Source organism: Ammospiza nelsoni, chromosome 2 (assembly GCF_027579445.1).
Source record: "Ammospiza nelsoni isolate bAmmNel1 chromosome 2, bAmmNel1.pri, whole genome shotgun sequence".
Classification (NCBI taxonomy): Eukaryota; Metazoa; Chordata; class Aves; order Passeriformes; family Passerellidae; genus Ammospiza; species Ammospiza nelsoni.
The window spans coordinates 56,749,928-56,776,294 of NC_080634.1; the positions used below are offsets into that span (position 1 = coordinate 56,749,928).

General features: G+C 42.0%; 1 protein-coding gene across 3 annotated transcripts; it reads left to right on the top strand.

Moving 5' to 3' along the window:
• Positions 1 to 1,030: 1,030 nt before the first annotated feature.
• RCBTB1 (RCC1 and BTB domain containing protein 1) lies at positions 1,031 to 25,970 on the top strand. Of its 3 annotated transcripts, none has more exons than XM_059466982.1 (12): positions 1,031 to 1,116; positions 7,189 to 7,359; positions 8,177 to 8,327; positions 8,766 to 8,932; positions 11,530 to 11,688; positions 12,762 to 12,869; positions 13,785 to 13,927; positions 16,678 to 16,868; positions 20,471 to 20,597; positions 21,046 to 21,197; positions 21,822 to 21,952; positions 24,874 to 25,970. In XM_059466982.1, exons 2-12 carry the CDS (start codon positions 7,216 to 7,218, stop codon positions 25,012 to 25,014), a joined length of 1,614 nt encoding a protein of 537 aa, XP_059322965.1. In that variant the 5' UTR covers positions 1,031 to 1,116; positions 7,189 to 7,215; the 3' UTR covers positions 25,015 to 25,970. The 3 variants fall into 3 exon arrangements, with proteins under 3 accessions (XP_059322965.1, XP_059322966.1, XP_059322964.1); XM_059466983.1 differs by lacking the exon at positions 1,031 to 1,116 and adding an exon at positions 2,293 to 2,381; XM_059466981.1 differs by lacking the exon at positions 1,031 to 1,116 and adding an exon at positions 6,738 to 6,757.
• Positions 25,971 to 26,367: the final 397 nt, after the last annotated feature.

Below are 26,367 nucleotides of genomic sequence, written 5' to 3' on the forward strand. Positions count from 1 at the left end.
ATGCGCAGGTGTTGGAACAGCGAAAGGCCAAGACTGTGCCAATGCTAAGGTCTAGCAGGGGTTTATAGGCTGCCTAAATAACTTTGAATGAAGAGAAGTCGCTGAGTGACGGTGTCAGCAGGGCCTTAGCCCTGTCTCTGGGACCCACCAGGGCTAGGCCCTACTGGCCGCAGGCTGCAGCGGAGCCAGCAGCGATGCAGCCCCAGGCGGGGCAGGGAGCCGGGCCGAGCCGCGGAGGATGCGGGGCAGACAGGGCCATCAGCTCAGGAAGGGCAGCACTCTGAGGGGCTGCAGGGGCTCCGGAGAAGGGTTTGGAGCAAGGCATTACGAATAGCGTCTGAGGGAGCTCGGGCTTGAGGGGATCGCTCAGCCTGGAGAAAAGGCGGCTCGGGGGAACACAATCGATCCCTGCGGCTCCCGGACAGGAGGGTGGAGCCAGGTGGGGGTCGGCCTCTTCTCCCAGGTGATTTAGTGGCAGGACAAAGCCTCAAGCTGTGCCAGGGAATTTCTTCACAGAAAGTGACAGGGCATTGGAATGGGCTGCCCTGGGAGCTGGTGGAGTCACCGTCCCTGGAGGTGCGTAAGGAAAGGCTGCGCGTGGCACTCAGTGCCGTGGCCTGGTTGACACGGCGGCGCTGGGCCGGAGGTTGGACTCGGGATGATGCCGAGGTCATTCCCAGCCGCCCTGTCCCCGCCATCCGCGCTCCGCTCCGCCCCACACGGGGCCGGGCCGGGCTGGGGGGGGAATGGGGGGGAATAGCGGAGCAGGGGTCGCGTCACGCGCCCCGCGCACCCACGGCGCCCAATGGGGAGCGAGGAGCCGCCCACGTGATGGAGAGCGCGCGAACGGTCAAGAAGGAGGGCCCCCCCCCCCCCCCCCCCATTCCGCGCTCCCGCGTCCCTCCGGCGAGTCACGTGATGCAGCGCAACTCGGCCCCCCCCGCACTCCTCCCGCCCGGGTCACGTGCGCCGGTGCCGGCGGCGCGCGCGGCCCCGACGGCCGTGAGGGGCAGCGCGAGCGGCGGCGGCGGCAGGCGGGGCGCGCGGGGGCCGCGCCGGGCGGAGCGGGCGCGGGGAGCCCGCCGGGAGCCCGCCGGGAGCCGCCGCGGGCACCGGGTGAGGAGCGGCGCCCGCCCCGCGCCGTCCCGCTAGCGCCCGCGGGCAGCGGGCGGGCACCCGGGCTGCGAGGGTGGCGGTGCCCGTGCGGAGCGGGAGAGCGAGGGGAGGGAGGGAGAGGGTCCTCGTCGCCGCAACTGGGCTGGGCTGGGGTGGGGTGGGGACCCTCACCCGCGTCTGCTTCGCCGCCAGCCAGTTTCCCCCACAGCCCTCTGGAAGGCTCCTCCTGCACGTCCTTAACACTGTGTGGTCTTACTGATTTTTTTCTCTTTTATTTTCCTGGTTCGTGGTGTTGCGGTTTATCCTTCCCTTTTGTCGCCGGCTTCCTGGAGCCTGACTGAGGTACCCGGCTGGTTGGGAAAAAAACAAACAACCCAGGGGCAGGAAAAACTCAACGCTTTTTGTTTTTCCTCGCTCGGCTTTCTATGAATAGTTACAGCGTTTCTTCGGGTTTTTAACGCGCTTCTTCTAAACTGAGGGAGGATTTGCTTTGTTTTGTTTTGTTTTTAAAGGAACTTGCAGAGTTTCAGCTTAGGAAACTCTTGTAAATTAACGCTAAAGGAATATTTACCTGTTTCATAAGGAAATAGCAGGCTTCTGATTTAGAAAGTTCAAGTGACCCGTTTGTGCTGTCCTCTACTGACGGAAGGTAAAATGGGCTTAAATCGTTCCGACAAGGGGTGGGATCAAGAGAAAAGAGTACAAGGCATCATAAATGGAAATGTACTTGGAGCACAGAGTATTTTAGGAGAAACTTTAGAAGCTGTTTGGAAAGGTGCATTCATTCTTTAGTGCCCTAATATGAATGTTTCCCCTTGAATGCTTATCTCTCCATATGTCAGATTGGAAGACAGGCGTTGCTTTAGAAGACGTCCTCAGTGAATGGATTTGATAAGTTGCACTAGTGGTTTAGCGTAGGGAAAAAAAAAAAAAAAAGAAACTAAGGCAAAGTGTGGTTGTAATTACAGTTTTGTAATTGGAGGTTTGTTATGGTGGGTGGATGGCTGTCATCCTCATAAGGGTGGTTTCCTGTGGCTAAACCAGTCATGTTCAGCAGCATTCACTCTATGACGGTGCTTTTTGTTTGCTTATCTCTCTCAGCTGGTGACTCAAAACAAACAGGAGGTTTGGTTGTCAGCCCTTGGATCAGTAGTTCTTTCCTCCCCGTGTGACTCGTTAAGGGCATCTGAATAAATAATTGTGCAGAGGTTTGGAACACAGGAGTTTTGCCATAGAAATTTTGCTTCCTGTAAGGTCCAAGGAAAGTAAGTTAAGGCACACTTTTTCAGGGTGTGCAGGTCTCTTCATTGGCAGGGAGAATGCCTCAGTAGCATCCTTTGGTTCATACATCTACTTAACATCAATAGTATTGTTAATATAATGATAATGTATGGTTTCTCTGTTCCTTCTCAGTGCCAAGATATGAAATCAAAAAAAGCAAACGTACACTGGGGGAAGATCGGCATGGCATGAAGGATTTGATTCTTCCTTGGTTAAGGTGTACTTCAAATTAAAAAGGGATTTAGTGTGCCAGTCACCCTGCATTGTTCTAAAGCCAGTTTTTGTGTTCTCACTGCTGTTCATAATTCCCAAAGACAATTAGGAGAAATGAAGGCCTGAGCCTGCAGTGTTTCTGTGCAGGAGTAGGTCTGCTTTTCTGGAATAAGCTGCAACATTGGAGCCTAAGGAGGGAGTGAAAAAAAGAAATGTGCGATTGTGTTCCAGCAGCCTTTGCAAATAAGGGGATAATCTTTGAGGAGTTAACTGTAGCTTTTTTTGTCCCGAGGACAATTGGTACTGTTTTCCCGGTAGGATGTTGTGTTAGGCTATTGTTGTATCCAGCGTGGATTTATTTAGCTGAACTATAAACTCTGTAGAACAGTATCTAAAATCATTTTAACAAAGCATTTTGTAAACGCTGCCTTTTTTTTTTAAGGCAGGATTCATGTTTGTCTTTCATGTGCCACTGTGAATCGGCTTGCAGGCTTTTTATTTAGTAAGCAAATTACTGAGGAGATGAATGTGTAGGCAGCAAATTAACACAGAATTTTTGAGGTCCAAAAGTGTGTGGCTTTTTGAAATTGTGAGCAGATGTAGATGTTTTTGCCTTAATGTTGGTGCCTAACCTAAGGTCAATTTCTTTTTCATCACAATATGTGGCCAGTTCAGTTTCCTTTCTTTTACAAGTCGCCCTTTTTTGCTTATTTTTAGCCTGAGTGAAATTCAAGGAGTGATCTGTTTCTGTTTGGATACTGAGGTTGCTGGATCATTTTGGAGATGTCAGAGCCGTGAGAAGAGGTGTTGTTGATATAAACTCCCTCTGCTGGTTCATTTTGCAGCAAAGTAAAGCTTTGTGTTGTATAATTGTCTATCTCTGCATCATGCAGCAGAAATTAACAGCTGAGAGGTGGCACGCAGTGTTTCTAAAAGCAGTTTGGGCAGCCAGTTTAAGCTCAGGGGTTTTATACTCATAAGGTTTTTAATTGCAGTAAACTTAAGATCTGGGTGTTGATATATGACGGATACTCCTCGGAGCTGCTGCTGCTGCCGTGTTGCACACGGAATCAGAGCAATAGCCTGAAGCTAATATATTGAGAGAGCTATTAGCATGCAGATTAAAGTACCTTGGCTGCTTGGGGCTCCATCTGCTACATTTACATACTTACAAACCCCTCAGCTTCGGGGCAGCCCTTGCACGGTGTGTGCTGTAGCAGAAAAGTAAATAACCTTAGGTGTGGGACTGACACTCTGCAGGAAGGGTGAGGGAAGGACGCTGGGTTTCTTTGTGCTCCTGCTTGTGGTGCCATGTCTGGAGTCTCCTGGATCGTCAGCCTTCCATGGCAAGGATTTGCCCAGAAGAAACTTCCCACTGTCCCCACCAGATTCAGGCAAATGCTGCGCAGGGATGAAGCGTGAGCGTGGTTGGTGTGAGGGGTCAGTCACGGTATCACAGAGCATCTGCTGCTTTGGGAAGTGTGCAGTATGTCCTACAGGATCCTAGAATCAATTTGGTTTCAGTTTTCATAATACTGAGTAACTTTACTGATACCTCCATTTACAGTCCTACATTTAAAAGTCGATTTCTCAAATACTTTTTTTCCTCACTTGTAGTTTTGTTTTTTTCCTTCCTGTGACTGCCAGAACTTTTATTATTTTATTGGACAACTAGGAAATTGGCTGGGGTTGTTAAGGAATCTGTTTTTAGAGAGAAAAAGGTGGTGCTTCTGCCTAGGTGGAGTATTTGTTTTCTGTGGAAAATGGAGAATAAATAGTTAAATGAGCTTTCTATGTGCAATTACAGTTAAGAAACAGTAGTCAGTGTACAAAGCCCAGAACTTTCAGGTGTGTGTGTAATTTCTCTCTCTCAGACAAAAGGATATAGGAAAACAGCTGCTGTTGCTGCCATAGAAATGGTGAAAGCCAGTGATGATAGGTACTCCAGCAAACAGCAGACTCTAAGGACAGTAGTTAATATTTCAAGAGCAGGGAAAAGTGTGTCCTTGAGGAGAAACAGCACATATTGCATAAAAGGCAAGAGAATGTTTTTTGTTGTTTGGTTTAAGGATTTTTGTGAGCCTTCATTGGTTCCTAAGTCCTGGATAGAGTTCAGGATTGAGATTTATTAAAGAAACAAACTTGCCAGTGGCAGATGAATTGTCCTTTTGAGGAAAACCTCTGAAATAACTGTAGAATTGTAGTAACAGCTGAAATGGCTGAAAATATACAGCGTGGTTTTGGGAAAAGCAATGTTAACACCTGCTAACAATTGTAAGGATCTTCACCTGTGGATGGAGTTAATTGCTTGTATCTCCAATTTGGGAACTCTCATGTGCTTGAAAGCTTTTATCTCTCAGTATTGGTTTGATAAGATGTCAGGTTGAGCTGTGAGGTGTGGGAAGTGCAGCATAACTTGCATTAGTTTTGGAAGTGCTTGGAAAGGTTTTGTCAGAGAGCAGTGATTAACTGAGTCATACAGAGCCAAAGAGAAAGAGGCCAAATGGGTTGGAGACCTAGTGCACAGATCAGGAAGGGAGAGAAAAGGCAACACATATTGCACTTACTACTTGTAGGGTAGAATAGGTTCTCTGGGTGCTGTCAAACTTGTCACTTGGCTAGGGTATTCTCTGGCAAAATAACACCTTGTCTTCCTGTCTTCACAGGTTATGTTGAAAATTACTTCAGTGAAGAAAATAGTTTTCTAAAAATCCAGGTTGACACGTTTGTGCTTTGGCAGTTGTGTATTGAATGAGGCAAGTTAAATAGGTGAAGTCAGAAGGGACACTTCCTTGCTCTGCTCAAAAGAACAAGTAATTGCTGCCTTGTTTTAATTGATTGATAGTGTCATACAAGTTAAGAGACTTGCCAAGGTGAGGTGACAAATCTTGGCAGCTAACTAGCCTGGGCTTGTAACTGGACTAGAAATTAAGAAAGCTTAAATGCATCCAAACCTGTTTAGCTGTGTAGAATGTGCTATGCCTTGCCATCAGGTAGACTTCTAAAAAACCCAAAAAAACCCAAAAAACAAATAAATCTATTATGCATTTGCCATCTGGAGCTTTCAGGTGTTTTCAAGACCTGCTTCAAATGTGAAATGGAGAGTTAAGTTGGGCTCGTAGTAAGAGAGGTGCCTGTAGAGCAGAGCAGGGTTTATTGGATCAAAGTTATGAAATCTAATAAGGAAGCAACCCTGCTTGGGTTTTGTGTTAGGGTATTTTTTTAATGGACCTAATTCCACAGTGACATCTGTGTTTCTCAAAATTAATTTTTTAATTGTTGTTATTGCTACCTTTTTAAAATTCCCTTCTTCTAAGAAACAGCTGCACTGCATAACAGTTGACTGCTGTTGTAAAATGGCTTTCTGAAGCCCAGTGTTGGTTGTCAGCACAGTTTGAGAACCAAGCATCAGAAGAGTGGAGAGGCTGTCTGTGTTCTCACTGTTACCCATACCTGGTACCCAGGCACCATCAAGAGGCAGCCTGACTTGAAAGCACAGCAAAGAATAGGGTGATTGGGTTGCACTGAAGCAAAAAATGAAAAAGAACTAGGTGTTGATGAGAGGATGGCATCTGGGTAGAGACTGCAATTCTTACCCATGGAACGATTCCCTGCCTTCTTGGTTTTTTGTTTTATGGTGATTTGTCTTGTCACTGACATTCTGTGGAGTTCTTCACCTAATGCTCTCCACATTTCACAGAACTTGCTGATGGCCCTGGGCATGGATCATGGATTGTAAGCAGCAGAGTCCCTTCAGGGTGTGAGCAATGTGATGTGCAGGGTTGAGTGCTTTGATGAGCTCTGGGTGTTTGTGCTGTCAGCTTTGCTCCTGAGCTGCTGCACTCATCCTGGGGAAACTGGGAGGAGGGGGCACTGGGGAAGAATGGGTTCTATATGTTTGTTTTCATTGGCAAACATCTCTATACCCTGTCATGTTTCCAGCTATTAATGTGATCCACCTGGTTTCTAAGTAACAGATTATGGCAATTTTACTTAATTGCTGTTCTCTGATGTGTTTCACTGCGTAATTGCACAAGCTCATGCTTTCCTGCTCTCACAAATATTTTTTGACCATAACGGCTTTTGATTACACAAGAGATGGCAGATTTGGGTCATGTTCATAACAGCTCCAGCCTTGTTTTTATTTGTATGTTTCACATATATATCAACTGCTTGCTTACATGGCATTTGTAACTTGTAAGATTACCAAAAAAATTCACAAGTGAAAATTTTATAAGTTGGAATTGCTGCTGAAATCCCCTTTGAAAATTCCCTTGTAATTCCACTCTGCCACCAGTGGATATTTGCTAGATCACAAATTTTTAATAAGTTTGCTTGTTAGAGAGCAGATGTTTAGTTAAATACCCTGTTAAGAAAACAATTTGTTTTTCCAGTGACTAGTTTTTTGCTCACCTAAACACATGGAAATACAATTCCATATTTCATACAGAATAGGATATTTACTTTCAGAGCTACCTGTCTTTTCTCCACGTAAAGGAATTTCCCTTATTGTCTGTTAATGAAAGCGCAAAATACTCTTTTTAATAAGCTTTTTGTTTGTGTTTTTTTTTATTCCAGCAATGTCCTCTTGCTTGTAGAGGCGCCATGACACACAGCAGCATCATGGTGGACGTAGGCAAGTGGCCAATATTCACCTTGCTTTCCCCCCAAGAAATCGCTTCCATTCGCAAAGCGTGTGTGTTCGGCACGTCGGCCAACGAAGCCATTTACATCACGCACAATGACGAGGTGAGCTGCCACAAGTACCTGGTGTCAGAGTGTTGTAGATTAATAGCTTCTCAAAAGCATTGTGTGAAATCTAAAATGTGGTGATATAATATTTGTTTTTTTTTTTTTGAATTTTTGTGTGGGCACAATATAAATGGACAGTTTAGAAAGCTTTCACATGGCAAAGCCACAATAGATTATATGCTCTTTGGAAGACAGGCAGAATTTAAAAGAAGGTGTGGTAGCTTGAAGTTAAGTGCAGACAGGTATGAAGATAGAAAACGAGGTTATGGCTTGCCAAGTAAAAAATACCTTGAAATGTTATCTCTAGATTTTAATGATTCAGAAACTCATAATGAGTTAGCATAGCATAGTGCTGCTGAAAGAAAATGAGACAGGTGTTCTGGGATGTATTGATGGGAAGGTTTCTGGTAAGACTGTGTAGAAAAGGATTTTTTCCCCAAAGTCCTATCAATAGTGCCTGTAGGATGAGCCTCCCGCAATATAGCTCTTTACATGCTTATGCTTTATTTGCTGTTTACAAACTGCTTTTAAAAGAAGGTGGTGGCTTCCACTTTTCACAATTTCAGACTTCTTAGGGTGCAGTTCCTGAAAATAAAAAGCCTAAATTCCAGGACTGTATGAATCTGAATAATTCAGTTAACATCCGGAGTGCCCTTGTGCAGCCTCTTGAGGTTGTTACTTTCCCTGTGGGATGTCTCTGGCCCCTGGAGATCCAAGGTGAAACACTGTCCCTAGTTAATGAAGACCTGAGCATTACACATCTGTGCATACCTGAGTATAAAACATTTGAAGTGAATATTCTTTTGTTTTTCAGGTATTTGTTTTTGGACTGAATTGCAGTAATTGTTTGGGAACTGGAGATAATCAGAGCACCATAGTACCAAAGAAATTGGAAGCCTTATGTGGAAAGAAGATCTCCAGTCTCAGTTATGGAAGTGGACCCCATGTTGTTCTTTGTACTGAAGGTAGAAAATTAACATTTAGTATAGAAACATAAATTACAGATTTTAAGCTAAACTTGCATTTAACAGGAATGGATTATAGTGTAATTGCATTAACTTAACTGGCCAATGTACACTAAGAGGTTCTTGTTGGTCTTAAGTGGAAGTAAATGAATTTTGTAATTGCTAAAGTTTCCATTTCTACTATGTTGAGGTTGTAGCATTTTACACTGTCACTTATGATGTACTTTGTCTTACCTGTGCACTTTCATGTATTTCCACAATCTAGAGAATATGCTGTGATAGATAAATTTAAAACAAAGTATATAATTTTCTAGCATACAGATGATTCTTCTAATAGTTTGTTAATTTCAATTTCCTGTTGGTATTTGATAATTTCTTAAAATTCTGTCTTAACCTCCCTGGAGTTTTTAGTGGTTTTCATCACAAATATTTTTGCAGACGGTGAAGTGTATGCTTGGGGACATAATGGTTACAGCCAACTTGGAAATGGCACAACCAATCAGGGCATTACTCCTGTTCAAGTTTGCACAAATCTCTTAATAAAGAAAGTGGTGGAAGTAGCTTGTGGCTCTCATCATTCCATGGCGCTCTCATTGGATGGAGATGTAAGTTGAAACCTGTTCAAATCTCTTAATCTCCTTCTTGAAGTGAATAGTGGATGTGACTTTGCAGTTTGAACTTCTGTTTCTACAGTGTAATTACAAATATAAGCTTTTCTCTTGCTATCTCAAAATAGGGTGTGCTTTTCTTCAGAGCAGACTTGAAAACAAAAAAAAAGCCACCCCAAAAACCAAATTACTAACCCCCCCACCCACCAGAAAAAAAAAGAAAAAAAGGAACCCCAGAACCTTGTTCCCAGAACAAGAGAAATACAACTTAGTAAACTTTTGTGTCTCTCACAGGGGTGAGACTAGAAAGATGTGCCACTTAGAGGTGAAATAATGGTTTGTGAGGTGCAAAATGTTATTTATTTGCTTGCAGTTCTCTTAGTTAGGGGGTGTGTTGAATTTGTATTTACTGGGTTAGAATTTAGTCTTTCTTGTAGAAATGTCTTGCATTTCCACACTGGTACTGCAGAAGAATGTTGCTCTGCACACCTCTGAATACTTTGTTGTGTAGCTAATGAAAGGGCACTTGGTTTATATCCAAGTTTGCTTCATGCTGTTTGTTTCAGGCTTCAGGCTATGTGTTGTGGGAAACACATCCAATTAGTTTCCAGTTATGCAGATTTGACCAATGCATGCACAGTGGAAAATCTGGTTTCAGCTGTGCACTAACAAAAGAAAAGCTCTAATTTTAAACCCTTTTGACAGTGAAAAGGGAAACTACAGCTCTTCTCATCCAGGTAATCTGAGCATGTCTGTGTTGTGGCCCAGTATGGAATAATAGTGCAACAGGAATACCAAGTATTTTAAGGGTAGGAAAGAGAGATTGGGTTAAGTGCTCAGTGTTTTATCTGAAAGAAGAGCCTACTCTTAGGAAGGATTTTGTGCTGTCATGTTTGACTGTGTTAAAGGTAAGACTTGGTGAGCATGCAGGGAGGAGAGGACATTCGCACATTGCTTACACTGGAGGTGCCAGCTGCTCTGTGGCAGCTGCCTGTGCAGGCCAGGCTGTTTCTTGTCATAAATGTGACACGCTTGAAATGTCAGTGGAAGCAGGGAAATTTCTTTGTGTTGACCATGAGGCTGGTGTTTGCAGCTGGCTTGCCAGTGTGGCTCGTTAATGTACTTTAAATCCATCCCTGGTGTGCCTTGCAGTAACTTGGTTTGTGCTCTGAGCTTTTACCAGAGCTGAGTGCACTGAAAGCAGCAAAATGTGTTAAGCAGCTTTACAGAAAGATTTGGCTGCCAGCCTCCTCGTGTCCTAATAAACCTGAAGCCTCAGGGGGACATTGAAGTTGGAAGTATTTGTGGAAATACTTGGCATAATTGGTTGGTATGGTTCAGTGCAATTTTAATGCAGTGCAAATTTAAAAAAGAAGTATTTTAATGATAGAGTTAAAGGAATGCAAACATTCATGCTTCTCTGGCATGTCCTTTGGCATTTTGATCTACCTTCTGAGATTCTCTATCTAAATATTTGCTGTTATTAAAATTAAAGTATTTCATTAGGCATCTTCAAATATTCAGTAGGAATCAAAGATGCAGCAGTTAGAAGTAATAAAAAGCAAAGGACTGATTCTTTCTTTTATGCATGTTATTAACTGTAAATAAGTTGTGTTGGTGTGGGGTCTTTTGTTCTTGTCTTTGGTTGGAGTTTTTTTTTGGTGCTGGTGGAGGTGTTAGTTTTTAATGACTTTCAATGACTCCTGGTTTGGTGTTGCAGTAAACAGACAGCTTCTGGCACCAAAGGATGTGAAGGCTCCTCACAAGGGTACCTGTTAGTGTGCTGTACTGCCAAGCATGTCTGTGGAAGGTGTTTCCAAGAGGCCAGACTTTTGAACTGGATGAGGCACCAGAGAATGAACCCTCAGAAACATTTTTACTCCAAGTTGTGGGCATGTATACATGTAATAAAATGGGAGACACCAAAACCACAGTGTTATATTTTTTTTAATACCAAACTACTTCCCCGTCTTCCTGACTTTCAGATAACAGGAACTCATATTTTTGCTTGTATTAGTACTAGTTTGCCACAAGAAACTTTAAACTGACAGAAATTGTGGATTTTTTTTTTGTTAATGCTGCTGTGAAACATGAACTGACAAAACCCTGCTCTCACAGCTCTTGAAAGATGCAGAAGAGGTATGATGAGTGTCCAGCAGTAAACCTGGCTTAGGGTTCTTTGAAGAAAACTACATAGCTCTAAACTAGGGAGTTAAAGTGTGTCTGGGAAACAAATTATGATCTGGCTTGCATTCCTTTTTCAACATAATGAAATTATAAAGACAATCACTATGCTCTTTGTCTTACAGTCTGACTTGTATTTAATATGGAAAGATGTTCCTTTTGTTTTCTGTTTTAGTCAGATGGTATTATTCTTTTGCAATAAGCTGGAAAAGTGCTATATTACTATTTGCTAAATGAGTCCTAAAGCTGTTTATAATTTTCATTCATGAAAACGAACTTTAAGCATTTTAGCTTGTTAAATAGGATAGCTTACCCAATCTAGTGCTGCCTGTGGGAAGATTATCTATTGCTATCATTACTATTATTAAGCTTTAAACTTTGTGGCTTTGTTTGTTTGTTTTTATGGACAGCTGTATGCTTGGGGCTACAATAACTGTGGTCAAGTTGGATCTGGATCTACAGCCAACCAGCCAACTCCTCGCAGAGTTTCCAACTGCTTGCAGGGCAAAATTGTGGTTGGCATTGCTTGTGGCCAGACCTCCTCCATGGCTGTAGTAAACAATGGTGAGGTAAGTGCTGCTGCTGCCTTCCCTCATTCTGTCACCTGAGCCCACCAAGCTGGTGTCTGCATATGGAGAAATGCTGACAGGGAGTGCTCAGGTTAGGGCTGTTATTGACAGAGGTATCCTGGCAACTTCTGTGAGCCAGCTGCAGGAAAACACTGCAAGTGACTGGAGATGCAGTCTTTCAATATCCCTTCTTATGGCAAAGACTGTGTGGGAGCACAATTCTTACTGAGTCTGCAGCTGCAAGAATTTGAACAGTTGTATTAACTATGTCTGTCTTCATGTTGCAAGATATTACTTAACATAAATGGTGTTAAATTCTTCAAATTCATTAAATTAGTCTCAGTTTATTTCTTTTAAAGCATGCTCAATCAAACAGTTAATTTTTGTGCAAGGATACATTGGCTGATCCTGTTTTTTAAACACATTGCTTAATTACCAGCAACAAACCCAAAGCATTCTTTTAAACATTGCCCTCCCAGTGTGCAACTGTTCCATTTGACATAAGTTTATGGTGCTGTCTTGCTCTTAGGTATGAACTGTGACCTCTATTTTACTTCATTTCACCAACCAGAGGGTAGTATCTCCTTGTGAATGGAAGGACTGCAAAGTCCCTGAGGCTGAGATGGGTTTTCATTGTCCTTATGTATGTCATGGTGTGTCCACTGTAACAAAACTAAAGGAAGAATTAGAGATAAACTGGGGACTTCCATTTAAACTGATCAGTTCATCAGAATAACTTAAAAAAGGAAAAGTAGTAAGGGAAAGGATGGCGTAAAAGTCAAAGTGTTGATGCTATGGAAGAGATTTTGGTGTAGTGTAAGTTTATTGCCAAATTCCTAGTACTTCAAAGACGTGTTTTTTAGCTTCTTTAAAAGGTAAATGCAGGGTGAAGAAGTTGAGTGCAGTAGGTCACTGCCGTTTACTTAGTATCTTTCAGTCTTCTCTGTCTTGCTCTTCAAATAGCACACAATTTTTTAATAAATACTTTTCTTGGCTTGTGCTTGATACTAAGTCTTAAGTTCTGTGTACTCCTGGTGAAGAGTGGCTTAATTTTGTTTTCCTTGTGCACTCAGGTTTATGGCTGGGGCTACAATGGCAATGGGCAGCTCGGGCTGGGGAACAACGGGAACCAGCTGACCCCGTGCAGGGTGGCAGCGCTGCACAGCGTCTGTGTGCTCCAGGTATGCCCAGCATGGAAGGGAAAGTGCATTCCTGCTGCTGGCTTCTGCTGGAAACCTCTCCTTGGAGTATTACACCTGCTGCTAGATCTCACTACTTCCAATGCTGAATGTTTTTTAGCTACACTTAATTATATTTTGCTTATACGAGGTGCAAGTAAGCTGTGAAATACTTGCTTCGGTAAATGCTTGGAAAGGTTTAAAGTTAGCTACTGTAACTACTACTGAATTTTGCAGTTGATACAAATTGCATACTTGTTACAAAGTTAAATGAAATGTTCTAGTCAAAGACCAGGCAAATCAGAGGTTCAAATTTGTTCTAAGTATTCTAATTAGTCCTTTAGAAGCAAGGGGAGAGGAAAGATGAGACGTGGGGGTGGGTTTGATTGTTTGGTGATTGGATTTAGTTTGGTTTGTTTGGATTTGGGTTGGGGTTTGTTGTTTTTTTTTCTAGCTAGAAATTAAACTAAAATTTGGGATTTCCTGGGTTTTTGGGAAGGTTCTGTAGAATTGAATGTGGTAAGTTGGGTTGAAGGGTTGTTAGCTGTTGAACTGCAGCTCTCCTCATTACAGAGTATTCATACTGTATTCAGAATAATCCAGCTCTGAAATACTTTCAGAGCATTGCAAGATGTGATGCAGAAGTTCTGTGTTTCTCACGTGCAAATAAAGCAGGTAGCACCTAGGGAGACTTGTCTAGTGTGCAGTAAGTTACTTGGGAGCAGCCAATGCAATTAATGAAGCTGGGACTTTGGCAGTACCCACAGCCAACATACCTTGTGTTAGCTGCCAGTACTGAGAAGTACCCCATTGTGGTGCTGGGTGCAGAGTGCCTGAGATCCTTCCAAGGTACTGTGTGTGATATCTTGTGTCTCATTGTGTTTGGTTCAGCAGTAACGCTGTTACATTTACTTACAGATTGCCTGTGGCTATGCGCACACTCTAGCACTAACAGATGAGGGCTTGCTCTATGCCTGGGGAGCTAACACTTACGGGCAGCTGGGGACTGGCAATAAAAGTAACCAGCTCAGCCCTGTGCAGATCATGATGGAAAAAGAAAGGTAATCTTGCTCAAGCTCTTTCTGGGTTGATAAAGTCTGAGCATGTGTTATGTGGTCTCCAGCAGTGGAAGCATGCATGTGTAGGGCTTGGTGGGTTGTTTTTCTGTTGCTGATGTTCAAAATATGGGAAAGGATGGTAACTTATTGTTTACAATGATCACTGAGTGCTTTTTGCTGTCTGTAATGGTTGTTGAACAAAATGTACTTTGCATTTACCTGATACAGAAAGATAATGAAGGAATAAGTGTTATGCTATTCTGTATATTGTTCCATTGCTTAAAACTGGAGCTATGAAATTTTCAATAAACCAAGCCATGAATTGAGGCCTACATTAAAAAAGAAAAAGAAAGTGGGGAGAAAGGAAACACCACCTTTGCACAAAGTGACATGTGAAGAAAAACAATTTTGAAAGGTTTAAAATAGTCCACCATGAAAATAGAACTCAATTTGCAAGGTTGCCTGAGCTAAGGACAGTTAGCACCCATATTTATTACTTGTACCAGTTTAGTAGTTTGTAGTTTTTTTAGTTTCCTGGACTCATAAAAGAATGAAATTAACCCTTGTCAGTCCTCTTTCATTACCCTCCCATCAGCCTCATATTTGGGGCTAGCTCTTTTGCTGCTCACCTACAAATGTGGGCCTCAGTCCCAATCTCTGGGCCCTTGTGTGTTCTCTGGGCACATTAATGTACCTTGTCTTGGTCTACAGATCTCTTAATTTGCAGTCTCCTCTTAACTAGGAAACACTTCTGCTTTGTTTTTCTCCCCCATTTGGGAAGTCATTCCTATTTTTTATTGTTTCTCACACTTTAAATTTAAAGCTTCACAGTATTGAGAATGTTTAAGAGCTTAAAAATGGAGGTCAGAGAAAGAAGAAAGGAGCTATCACAATAAAAACCACTGCTGTGGGGCTGGTTTGTCTGTGAAGGAACTGACACTAGTGAAGGAAAATGAAATATTCTTTAAAAAGCAGTGAAAGAGAAATGTGTACATTTGCAGATGGATCAACTTTGTTTTGTTAGTGATTTATTTAATGAGTAAACCAAGGGGAGCTATTGCATTTAGAACTGTATGTGAACCCAAGCATGGGGTTATAATAAAGCTGGCATTTGTTCAATGGATGAAGCAGAGGGAAATACTTTAGAACTTCTGCTTGGGATCTAAGGGAGAGATAAGTCACTTGAACTTACTCATCTTGCTTGACTTGGCTCCCTTGGAAACAGTGCTAAAAGTGGGTGAGCTGTCATTTCCCATGAAGCACATTACTGCTGCTCCTGATCTTTTAGTTTATGTAATTCTTTTGTCATTTATATTTAATGCTGGCAGCAGTTACTTAGGAGGTTTCATTCAGTGCTGTCTTGAAAAATATTGCACATACAGATGTAAGGAATGTTTAGACTTAATTTTGTGTTAGCTCAGAGGAACAGCTGTGAAGGTCATCCTCCTGAATTTTGGTGTTAAATGCATGGTTAACACGTTACCCTGTACATGTGCTGTAACTATGTGTACCATAGGTGTGCTTTGGTACTGCTGAAGTGCTGTATAGTCTGTAAAAAGAACAATCTGTTCTGCTGAGAAAAGAAGGTTTGGAGAGGGAAGTAGTTCAGCTTGATAGCTGTGATAAAAAGTGAGTTGTCTCTAAAATAAATACTCTGTGGTGTGTCTTGCAGAGATGTTGCATAGGGGTTCATAAGTTGACAGTAGTGTAAAACCACCAATCAGTTTTCTTTCTGCCAGAAATTGATATGCTGAAAGTGATGTAGATTCTTTGAGTTTTGTCTTGAAATAATTTTTGCACTTTAAATATGAACGTTGTGCTAAAACTTTTTTTTTGCCTAAAAATTGAACTCTTTATGGGCATTGTTCTGTAAAGCAATACACATTTTTGTGTGTGTATTCTTAGATTGCTTGGAAGGATATTTGTTTGTCCTGGTTGATGGGCTTCTGGCACAAAAGCATGAAATCCTCTGATGTGTTTACCACAGAGAAAAAACAGGAAAGCATAGCTTTTATTTTGAACTTGGGAACCCTCCCTGTTTTACTTATCACATTTACAGAAGCTCTGGCAATGTCTTTGTGGTGTTTTAATTGGAACTGTGTTCCTTCTCAGTTCTTGCAGTGTTTCAGATAAGAATCTAGGGATTGCCTGAGCAACGGGAGAACAGGATAGATAAGTGAGCATCAGCAGCTTTAGTATTTTAAAAAGCTGTTTGAGATGGGTGAAAAGATTATGTAGACTTTATTTAAAAACAACCATAGCTCTTAAAGAATTCACTCCCCTCAAATGAAGCACTGTGTTTCATGTTGAATTTCAGTGCTGAGGAAAGTAAGCTGAACAGCAAAATAAGAAGTCTGAAGTACAGGCAGTAGGTCAGAGCTCTGTCAACCTACAAAAATCAAGTTAAAAGGAGGTAGAAGAAATTTCTTCTTGAGAATAAGTTCTGATGTGTGTTTGTTTTAAGAGGGAAAAACAAAACTTGTTTTTTCTTTATTCCCTTTCCCATAGTTATGAAAAAATAGGAGGAAAGTCAGTTGATAAGGACATAACTAAAGCAACATCTGATTACAATAAAATCTACAATCTGCAAATTGAATTGTGGGATTTTTTTAATACCCGTTCAAGCAGTATCACATTTCTGCAGGACAAAAACCCAAGTGCGGGGATGTTGCTGCATAGTTTGATTGCCTGCTGTTTTGGTGAGGCCTTTGGGAAGTGCTGCGAGCGCCTCACGGTGTTCCTTGTGCCCGCAGGGTGGTGGAGATCGCCGCCTGCCACTCAGCGCACACGTCGGCGGCCAAGACGCAGAGCGGCCAGGTGTACATGTGGGGGCAGTGCCGCGGCCAGTCCGTCACCTTCCCGCACCTCACCCACTTCGCCTGCACCGACGACGTGTTCGCCTGCTTCGCCACGCCCGCCGTCATGTGGCGCCTGCTCTCCGTAGGTGAGCTCCCGCTCCCGCTGTCCCTGTGTCCCTTCGTGATTGGTGCAGCACGCTGCTTCCCCGGCAGCCTCCTGTTTCGAGGAGGGAAGCTTGGCAACTCAGTGGCGAGTTGTTTCTTCCTTCGGCTTCCTTCTGCTGTTTCAGCAGCTGGGGATCCAGGGTAAGGGTAACAAGGTTGTTTGCCAGTGTACATCCAAAGCAAGCCCTGTTTTACCATTGCACAATGAATATTGTGTGTGAAAAACGCCGATCACTTGTTTTTAAAATTTTAAAAGTTTAACAGTAATAAAACGGTTATAAAAATAGTAATATAATGAGAATAATAATAATTTGGACAAATTGAATTAGGACGATACGAGACAACAGAAACAAAGAGTTATGGACGTCCAGGTATCTTTGTCTGGGCAAAATAAGCCTGAAAAAGTACACATTAACAGAGGATTAACCCTTAAAAGCAATAGCCTGTTGCATATTCATACATCTCATACACGATGCAGAAATTCCATTCAAACACAGGATTCTGTCTGGTCAGTGTCAACTTCTTCCTCTGAATCCTAACGGCATCTTCAGGGCTGAGCGAGGTGGGAAGAAGTTCATGTCTTCTGATAAGAGAGCAATAAATTCCCTTTCTCTGAAAGATTTAGGTGTCCTGTGGCTGCTATCTCGCTGCAAGTCCTCTCTTTAAAAAAAGTATCTTACATAGCATAGTTTCTGTTTTAACATTTTTTATAATCTAAAACTATATTTAGCACACTACTTAAGAGAATTAATACAGCATAACTTTCTAACACAACACATATAATATTCGTTTTAATATTTGCAAAAAGCCAATCAAAAAATACATGCATTTTTCACAGTGTGTTTCTTATGTTTGTGTTGTTTGAACTCCAGGTCCAGGAAGGAATCCTGAGTCATTTAACAAAACTTCGGGGATTTTTTCCTCTTAAAACTATTCCTGCTTGGAAGATTACTCCTGAGGCTTTTTTTTTCTTGGTATCTAACAACTTTGGATTTTAAGTGTCGCCTGTAGCTTTCCCCTCATTAGTATTTGCCCTTCTAGGAGCAAATCTCTCCCCTGTGTTTTCTTGTTTTGAAAGTAACAGAATTCCAAGTTTTCATTTCATGAGATGATTTGTCTCAAGTATATATAGTTTGACTATCCTTAAAGATGGGCAGACTTGTAAATAATAGTCCCTGTGAAACAAGACTCTCATATAATTGCTTTTTCGGTTGGAACTCTCTTCTTATACTGCCTTGGATTACTCTGTGGGGTGCTGTCTTTGTGTCCAACAAATAAGCTCAAACCTTTTTTCTTTATTTTCCTTGATCCACATGCTGCTAATTCTTATTTGACCCCAAATAGGCTATAAAGGGCTTAGCTTGGACTTCCTGGAAAACATGAAGGTGTTTTCATGTTCAAAAAAATAAGAATGTTTCATCTTACATCTGCTGCCTCAGTTCTCAAGATCTCTTAGGACATCTAATCTATTGACAACAGACCCTAATTTTGTTAGTCCCTGTATGGAATTGTTTTTGGGGAGCCATGGATCACATCCCAAGTAACCTCTCTCCAGTTAAGTCTCTCAGACTTTACTGTTGCCTTTGGCTTGTCCTAACCCAGGTTCTCTGTGGTAACGTCTCATTTAGCATGTTATTTGTAGAGGTCCAGGTAACAGCATCTCACCTGTAGGGGAGAAGTGAGTAGAGATGCTAAAGAGAGAGAAGATTAACTCCCAGCTGTCGGCTCCTGAGTAAATCTAAGCCTGCTTTTATCCCATTTGTCACTTTCTCCGTTCTCTAATCCTCTGCAATATGTGCTGGTCTTGCTCTCCCTTGCCTCCACACTTGTGGGGGTCTCCTGGTTGTCCAGTCTGTTGCCTTTTGCTAATAGTGAGAGCTGTTTAAATGACATCTCTCCCTGCTTTCAAGTCCCTTGTTTTTAGGAGGTATTCCCAGACTGAGTATAGCCAGGTGTTTGACCTCTGTTACCTGCACTTTAATTCCTCTTAGCCTTTGGGGATTCTTCCCCACTTAGTCTGGCAATCTTACTGAATATTTAAATCAAAATAATTAGTTCTGTCAGCGTTTTTAAATCTCCATTTTCCATATGTGTTTTCCTTTCCCATCTGTTTTAATCACATAGGAGTAAACACTTCTTTTTTCTTATGGGTGTTTTTTTTTGTTTGCTTGTTTGGGCTTTTTGGTGTTGTTTTGTTTTCTTAGGGAGAGCTAACTCTGTGTAAAGGTTATTGTTCTACTTACAGTTACAGTGTCCCTGCCAAAAAAATGAATCAGCCACTCAGGATTGACTGTGGTGAAATACAAATTTGCAGGACTGAAAGTATTTGGAGTGAAAGTTGAGCTGCATAGCTTAAGCTAAGCTCATGACCTAGCAAAAAAGATCACATGAGCAAATGGAGAGGGATTGGAGCACGGCTTAGTTGGGCCAGAGGAGATGCAGTTTCTGTGGGTGATTCATGTAAGTGAGAGGAGTGCAAGCTCTTGTGTGGCACAGGCATGGCTTGCCAGTTCTGAGTAGTTTGTTCCAGCAGTATTTCTTCTTAAATGCAAAATAATTTAGTGTCCCTAACAGTGAAGAGTGGTGTGCAGATTGTATATGGATGAGCTCTATACAGTCCTGTGGATTGCATTCCATTTAGTAGAAATCCATTTGTTTTCCTTTTCCATGCTTCACTTCTTAGAAGCCACTTGCTTTGAAACGCACATCTAAGATGCATCAAAATAGTGGGTTAGATTAGGTTTTCTGAAATTTCAGAGGCCTTTCTTTACCAAAAGCCTCAGATAGCTTGTGCTGCAACTTCTGTATGACTTCTAGAGACACACAGAGTGGGACCTCCATGAGACCGGTGCCACAGGCCTCAGCAGAGAAAGCTGTGGTATTTCTGCTTTAATCCACTTCCAGAGTTGCTGAGGTTCTGTGTCCTTGGTTGTACCTTCAGCAGCACTGCTGCTGGATTTTGTGTTGTTATAACTGACTCATAAACTGAGTAATTGGTGTCAGTGATAGCTCATGTTAATGAGCCCTGGCAAGGACCTCATCAGCCTGCAGGCTGTATCCAATCTGCCAGCACAGAAAGATGACCATGTGCTGACCTGTTTTCTTTTAGGCCCAGCCCACGCCGTGTCAGTGTGGCTGGAGTGCTGCAGGCCCCTTCCCCAGGGATTTCAGGGGTGTTGCAGACTCCCATTAGCAGCACTCTGCAGGTCAGGGGGCAGAGCTGAGCTGAGCCAGCACCAGCACTGAGCTGCCTGGAGGCTGGGAATCTTGTGGGTAGTGCCCACATGGAGACAGAGTTCTCCAGGTGCTTCCCTACTGCTGTGCTGCCTCTGTGCAATGGGATGGAATGGGAACTGCTGACCATTGCTGCTTGGAGCTGTTGTGGAGCAGCCCTTCCCAACAGGAAATGCTATTGGATTAATTAATCCTTCCCATTTTTCTGCTTAAGCCAGTGGATCCCTGACACAGATCTGTTTTCCTTGATAACTCTTGCTTATGTTGCTAGCTTTAGTTAGTGATGAGAATGTTCCATTTAAGATAATCTTAACGTCTCATTTTGTTTGTTTTGAAATTGTTTCTGTAGAGCATGAAGACTTTTTAACAGTAGCAGAGTCTCTGAAGAAAGAGTTTGACAGCCCAGAAACCTCAGACCTGAAGTTCCGTGTGGATGGAAAGTACATCCATGTCCACAAAGCTGTTCTGAAAATCAGGTAGTGGTTGTGTTTCACAGCTCTTATTTGTACAGAACAAACTTAGGATATCATCAAAGGGGCAAAAAACAGTAGGAGGGAAGGAGGGACCCCAAAACCTGTAGTAGATGGTATCCATAATAGCTTTAAATGAAGTGATGATAAAAGGAGGTCCACATTAATTTTTCACTGAGCCTGCTTTTCCTGGGATAATAAATTCTGTTAAGTTGGTCTGGTTGCAGTGTATACACAGATGTTTCTGTAGCATGGGCAAAATAAGAGTTTTATTTAAATGCATAGTGAAGGCTGCAGTGTTAGGAATCAAAATGTGGACTGCTGGCCCTGATGGGGCATGGTGAAATATTTGTGAGTATTGTAGAGTGCCCCAAATATGTGTTTCAGGGGGGACTGTAATGTAACATTTGTGTGTGTGTGTAATAGTGTTCCAGATGATGCCTCTGTCTCCTAGGTGTGAACACTTCAGAACCATGTTCCAGTCATACTGGAACGAGGATATGAAGGAGGTGATAGAAATTGACCAGTTTTCCTACCCTGTGTATCGTGCCTTCCTCGAGTACTTGTACACGGACAGCGTTGACCTCCCGCCTGAAGATGCAATAGGTACTGCTCAAGGGCCGGAAGGCAAAGCCAGAAAAACTGGGGAGGGCTTGCAGAATAAGTGACTAAATACAGGCTTCTAGTCTAGCCTACAATGTGTTGTACTGGAGATTAATTCAGCTGTCTTTAAAAGGCTGTCGTAGCAAACTTAACTACAGCAAAAATGTGTATTTAGAAGCAAACTATGAGCAGTTTGGTCAAGGTTGGGAGAGGAACTATTTCTCTGGGTGAAAATACTTGCATGTTTTACTAATTTGAGTCAGTTGCTGTTTGGCATATGATCAGAGAATCTCAGTAGATCTAATGGGGAGGAAACTTGGACAGCAGAGCAATTACAGCAAGCTGAATTCAAGTCCATTTGTTGATAATAGTAGCTTTTTACTCATGCTATGGTGCCTGCCACTAGATATGCAAGTTAGTAGGACAGCCTTCATGTTTACAGAGATTAACAGGAGTGCAGAATGAGGTAATAAAAAGCCCTTCTTTGCCTTTAATCTGAATTTTCTGAATAGTAACCGACTTGGAAAAAGCACATTATAGAGATAGAGCTTTGCAGGAGCAGAAACAGATGTTGCAAGAGCAGAGGTAATTTTACAACTGACTGATACCATGATGTTTTAATTGCAGGGCTCTTGGACTTGGCTACTTCATACTGTGAAAACAGACTGAAAAAACTGTGTCAGCACATTATCAAGAGAGGAATTACTGTGGAAAATGCATTTTCATTGCTCTCTGCTGCTGTCAGATATGATGCAGAGGTAAACTTCTAAAGTTCATTCTCTTGAATAGGTGGCTGCTTCCTGACTTAAACTCTGGAGAAAAGCAGCTGGTTACATTTTCATATAAGCTCTCTCTTACTTTCATTTAATTCTATTTGCCATTTTCAGAATTTGAGAATGTTGGACTTACCTCTCATGGCAAATACAGTTTTTGTATCTCATTTTTTATTTTCATTTTTCCCTATAAACCAGTACTGGGAAGGCGAACTAGTCCGCAGATATTTCTGAGGATGGAAACACTAACTCTGAAACAAGGGGAGGGTTTAAACAAAAAGTAACATAATGAAAAGCAGGCTTCTAAGCCTTAAGTTACTGATTTGTAAGGCTGTGTGTTGTGTGTGATGACATGGTGGTAGGTTGGGGATTGAGTGCGTTTGGGTTTTTTTTTTTGGTTGGTGGGGTAAGTTTTTTTAGTTTTTTTGTTTTGTTAGGGACAAATACACTTCCAGTTTTCAGAGTATGCTGATGAGTGTCAGGATAGGAACTGCTTCAGGGGCCTTATAAATGTTGAAGGCAGAGCAACAGTGTGTGAAGAGGGGAGTGAAACCTCCTCACTGTGCAATGTCTGACTTCACTCCTAGATCCCTAACATGCTGCTTTAGGAACTAATCAGGAAGTATTCCTGGGCTTGCTTTGGCTGCTTGTGTTCAGTAGTGTCTGTGCATTGCGTTGGCAACTTTACGATTGGTTGGTTTTGGACTTGCTGCTTACGCTTACAAAGCAGTTTTTTGGTACTCAGTAAATCAACTTATTGCTTTTTCTTGTACTTAATTTCCAGCAGCTGGCATGCAGCTTGCCCTAACTTATTTCAGAGCCTTGAGGTGTGATGCTTGCTTGACAGACCTTAACCAAAGGCTGTGTTAGTGTCTGTCCTGGCTTCTGATCTACTGTGAATAGTGATGTCTTTGATAGAAGTTCATAAAAAATAGGAAGACTCCCATATTTTAGCCTCCAGAGATGGTTTGCAGGATGGGTCTTAGGTGTGTGATTGATTCTGCTTGTAAGGGCTGTAAGGAATCCAGTAACTCTGCCACAGCTGTAGCTCCCAAGCTAAGTGAAGTTAGAACCATAGGCTTCAGTGCTGCTTCTAGGAGAGAATGGGTGATGCTGAGGGGTTGGGCTTTAACAGAAGTTGGGTTTACATGCTGCAGTGCTGGCAGGGGGCTTGCAATTGCTTGGCTGATGTAGTTCTTTTGGGGGGGGTGTGCTGGAAGACAACACTTCAAAGAAGCTGCTTCACTAATTTAAAATACCTCCATGACATGAAACTCCTGCAGTTTCTTTTGGTGACTGACTGAAGGGGCTAAAATTAGGTCAGGGCTAGCTTCTTGTTGTAGCTTTTAAAATAATCCTTAGCTGTACCTTGTGCCTTTATTCACCTAAGTCTATATTAAGTAGTTTGCTGGGAACTCATCCATCTGCAAATGAAACTCAGCCTTTCTTTTTATACAGAACTTTAGATTTTTCCAGAGTTAATACTACAATAATTCTGTTTATTGTATGCTTCTGTTGCATTGACTTGGAATATGAAGTTTTTAATAAAGCAGTGCAAAATATTGTAATGTGTATGATGTAATTTTCTTTAAAATGCTAGTTAATTTTGTTATTTAAAAATACCACAACTGTCAGTGTTCAGTTCTAATAAGCTTGTCTTTTTTTGTTGCACAGATGCCACACAAGTCAAGATCTGCAGCTTCAGAATGCCTGGTTTTAGGCCAGGATATATTTTTATATTACTGTTATGTCAAGAACTGGCACTGGCACACACAGTTGCTCTAGTTTCAGTATTGACCTTAAGAGAAAACATTAATATTATTCAGTCTTTCCTACATCATGGTGCTTAGAGAGTTTGTTTTGCCTTCCTGCAGTGGCCAGCTTGCTGAGCAGCCAAGGAAGAGTGTGTTCTCACATATAGAGTCCTACAAACATCTGATAAAGAAACTAGAACAGTGTGGGCAGTTGCCCTTTTTTATCAGGGCTGCAGCATCCTCCCTTAGAGCAGCTTAGATCTGCCCCACAGAGTAGATTTCCTCCTCAAAGGAGGAGCTGGAAATAATCTGAGTGGGAAGTGTTCTGTGGGGAACCTTGCACTGACAAGGACTGTGCCTTTTTTTGGTGCTCTTTAAGGCATCCTCTCTGTCTGACATCACCAGGGTGCAATGATGTCTGTGAGGCTTTTCTGATTATTACATGGGAGTCACTTCCAAGTAAACTCAAATATCCAGAGCCCACTTTCTGCAAGGATTGCTGTGCTGCACTGTGCTCCACTATTGCATTTGAATCACATTCAGGAGCCCTGTGAAGTACTTGTAGCAGAGGTTGTTTCTAATGCACAGAAGGACCTCCTGCCTAATCTGTGCTGTACAAACTGTCCAGTCAGGATACACTGAGCCTGGAACTTGAAGGATCTAGCTAAGCCCTTCAAGAAGCAGGAAGGAAGTCGAGCAACCTTGAAAATAACAGATTTGTTCATACTGTGAAAGAAAAGAGCTGCATTTTCTTTATCCACAGTCTTGGTTATACATCATTTCCCCAAGATCTCCTATTTACATTGGAGTTTCAAAGTTGTCAGAGAATGCAGATGAAACAAAGTGTGAGAATTTAAAATATATATTGCTCAGAACAGCTGGTTTTTGTGACTGCTGCTATTTAGTGAGAAACAAATTTTGGTTACTTCCTCTTGTAGCTGCATTTACATAGTGACATATGTGGGTAGAATCATTATTTTCTGTTGCATTTACGTAGTGACTGTTGGGGGGGAAACACAGAGCCACTGGGTGTCTTTGTCCAATTTACTGCAAAAATAAAACATAAATAGGCATTTGTGCCTCAGTGATATTTTCTGTGATTGAAAGCAAAGATAACATTTTTTCTTTTTGTTTTTTTTCCCACCTCTTTAGGACTTAGAGGAATTCTGCTTTAAGTTTTGTGTCAATCATTTGACAGAAGTGACACAAACTACAGCATTTTGGCAAATGGATGGTCCCCTGCTAAAGGAATTTATTGCAAAAGCCAGTAAATGTGGAGCCTTTAAGAACTGAAAGAATGAGGCCGTAAGTCGCGGTGTTTGTGGGGTTCTTTTTCCAGCTACAATGTAACTGTGTGGGTCCAGGCAAGTGTTTCCTGGTCTCTTCCACCACAGAACCTGAAAGGCCACAGCGAAAACAAATGTTCTCAGTGCTCAAGAGCGAACTGTTGTAAAAATGTCAAGCAAAATACTCACTTGCATTTAACAAACCTGGATGGTGGATCCAGCTCAGGATTCAGGCAGAGAGGGAATGCTGCAGTGTGCAGAGGATTCCGGCCGCTGTTCCGCACTTGCCTTTCCCGCCTAGGAAATCTCGGTTCTAGCCCCGCCTGCTCATATCTCCAATTTACTGTCTGGGGTTGGAAAATAGTCTGGCCTGAGCCACTGAATGATGTCACTTCAATCATTAACTCTCTGGGATTATAGAGGAGCAAATGGCACGGTTATCTCTTGCTGCATTTGCATGATTGTGAATGAATTGGCCACTTGCTGTAATTAACCAAGTGTATCCAGTGCTTCAAGTGTGCAAAAATGATGTATCTTCAAAGCCTCTGCAAGTGACTTCGAAGAAAGGAGTTACTAGGAAAACTAATTTGAAGTAAATCTCTATATTTGGGTATATTATAAGTTGTAATGTGTACTTTGTGGAATCTGTTCAAGCAGTATTTATAATGCTTAATGGAAATAAGTCCACTCTTCAGTGATTCAGATTATGTTGGTTCCCTCAGAGGGGGAAGGGAAAGCTGGGTGGGATTTTGCTTTTAATTATTGTCTAAATTTAAATTACATGTAATAAAATTACTTTTTTGTACCTCTTCACTAGCAAATTTTAGATTTTGAAGAACATTGCAAGCTTTTTGTGTTACATACAGCATCTTAAGTTGCTTCATTTAAAAAACTTCATCAAAACAACAAAGGAAAAGCCAAATAAACAACAAATAAAGCCAAAATCCAACTTACCCTATACAATGAATCTTGCTGATTTCACTGTGCCTGACAAAATACCTGTGCTCTTGATTTCAGAAGGTCACAGATTTCTTTGTAGGCACTAATTTTAGACCTCAGTGGTTCACTCTGTGGATCTGACTTTTTACACTAAGTCATCCTTAAGTGGCTGTAACCCTTCAGAAGGTATGTATGGACCATCCTTATAATCCTTACTAAGTTTAATAACAGAGCTTGTTAATGCATTTTTGGTTTAGGTGGGCTTTTTTCAGGCTGAGTGGCCCTCAAGTTCTGGTGATGTTTCTAGGCCTAGAAGGGCAACAGACTTGAACTCTGTAAGCAATTAAAATTACTGTTAATTTGTTGAATCAAGCACACCTTATTGTTCAAGAGCTCATTTTGAATGCTGCTATTCTGTGCT

Coding starts and splice junctions, on each gene's coding strand:
- RCBTB1 (XM_059466982.1), top strand. CDS start 7,216: ATGACACACAGCAGCATCATGGTGGACGTAGGCAAGTGGCCAATATTC. Junction 12,870..13,784: donor ACAGCGTCTGTGTGCTCCAG/GTATGCCCAGCA, acceptor ATTTACTTACAG/ATTGCCTGTGGCTATGCGCA. Junction 21,953..24,873: donor CTGTCAGATATGATGCAGAG/GTAAACTTCTAA, acceptor CCACCTCTTTAG/GACTTAGAGGAATTCTGCTT.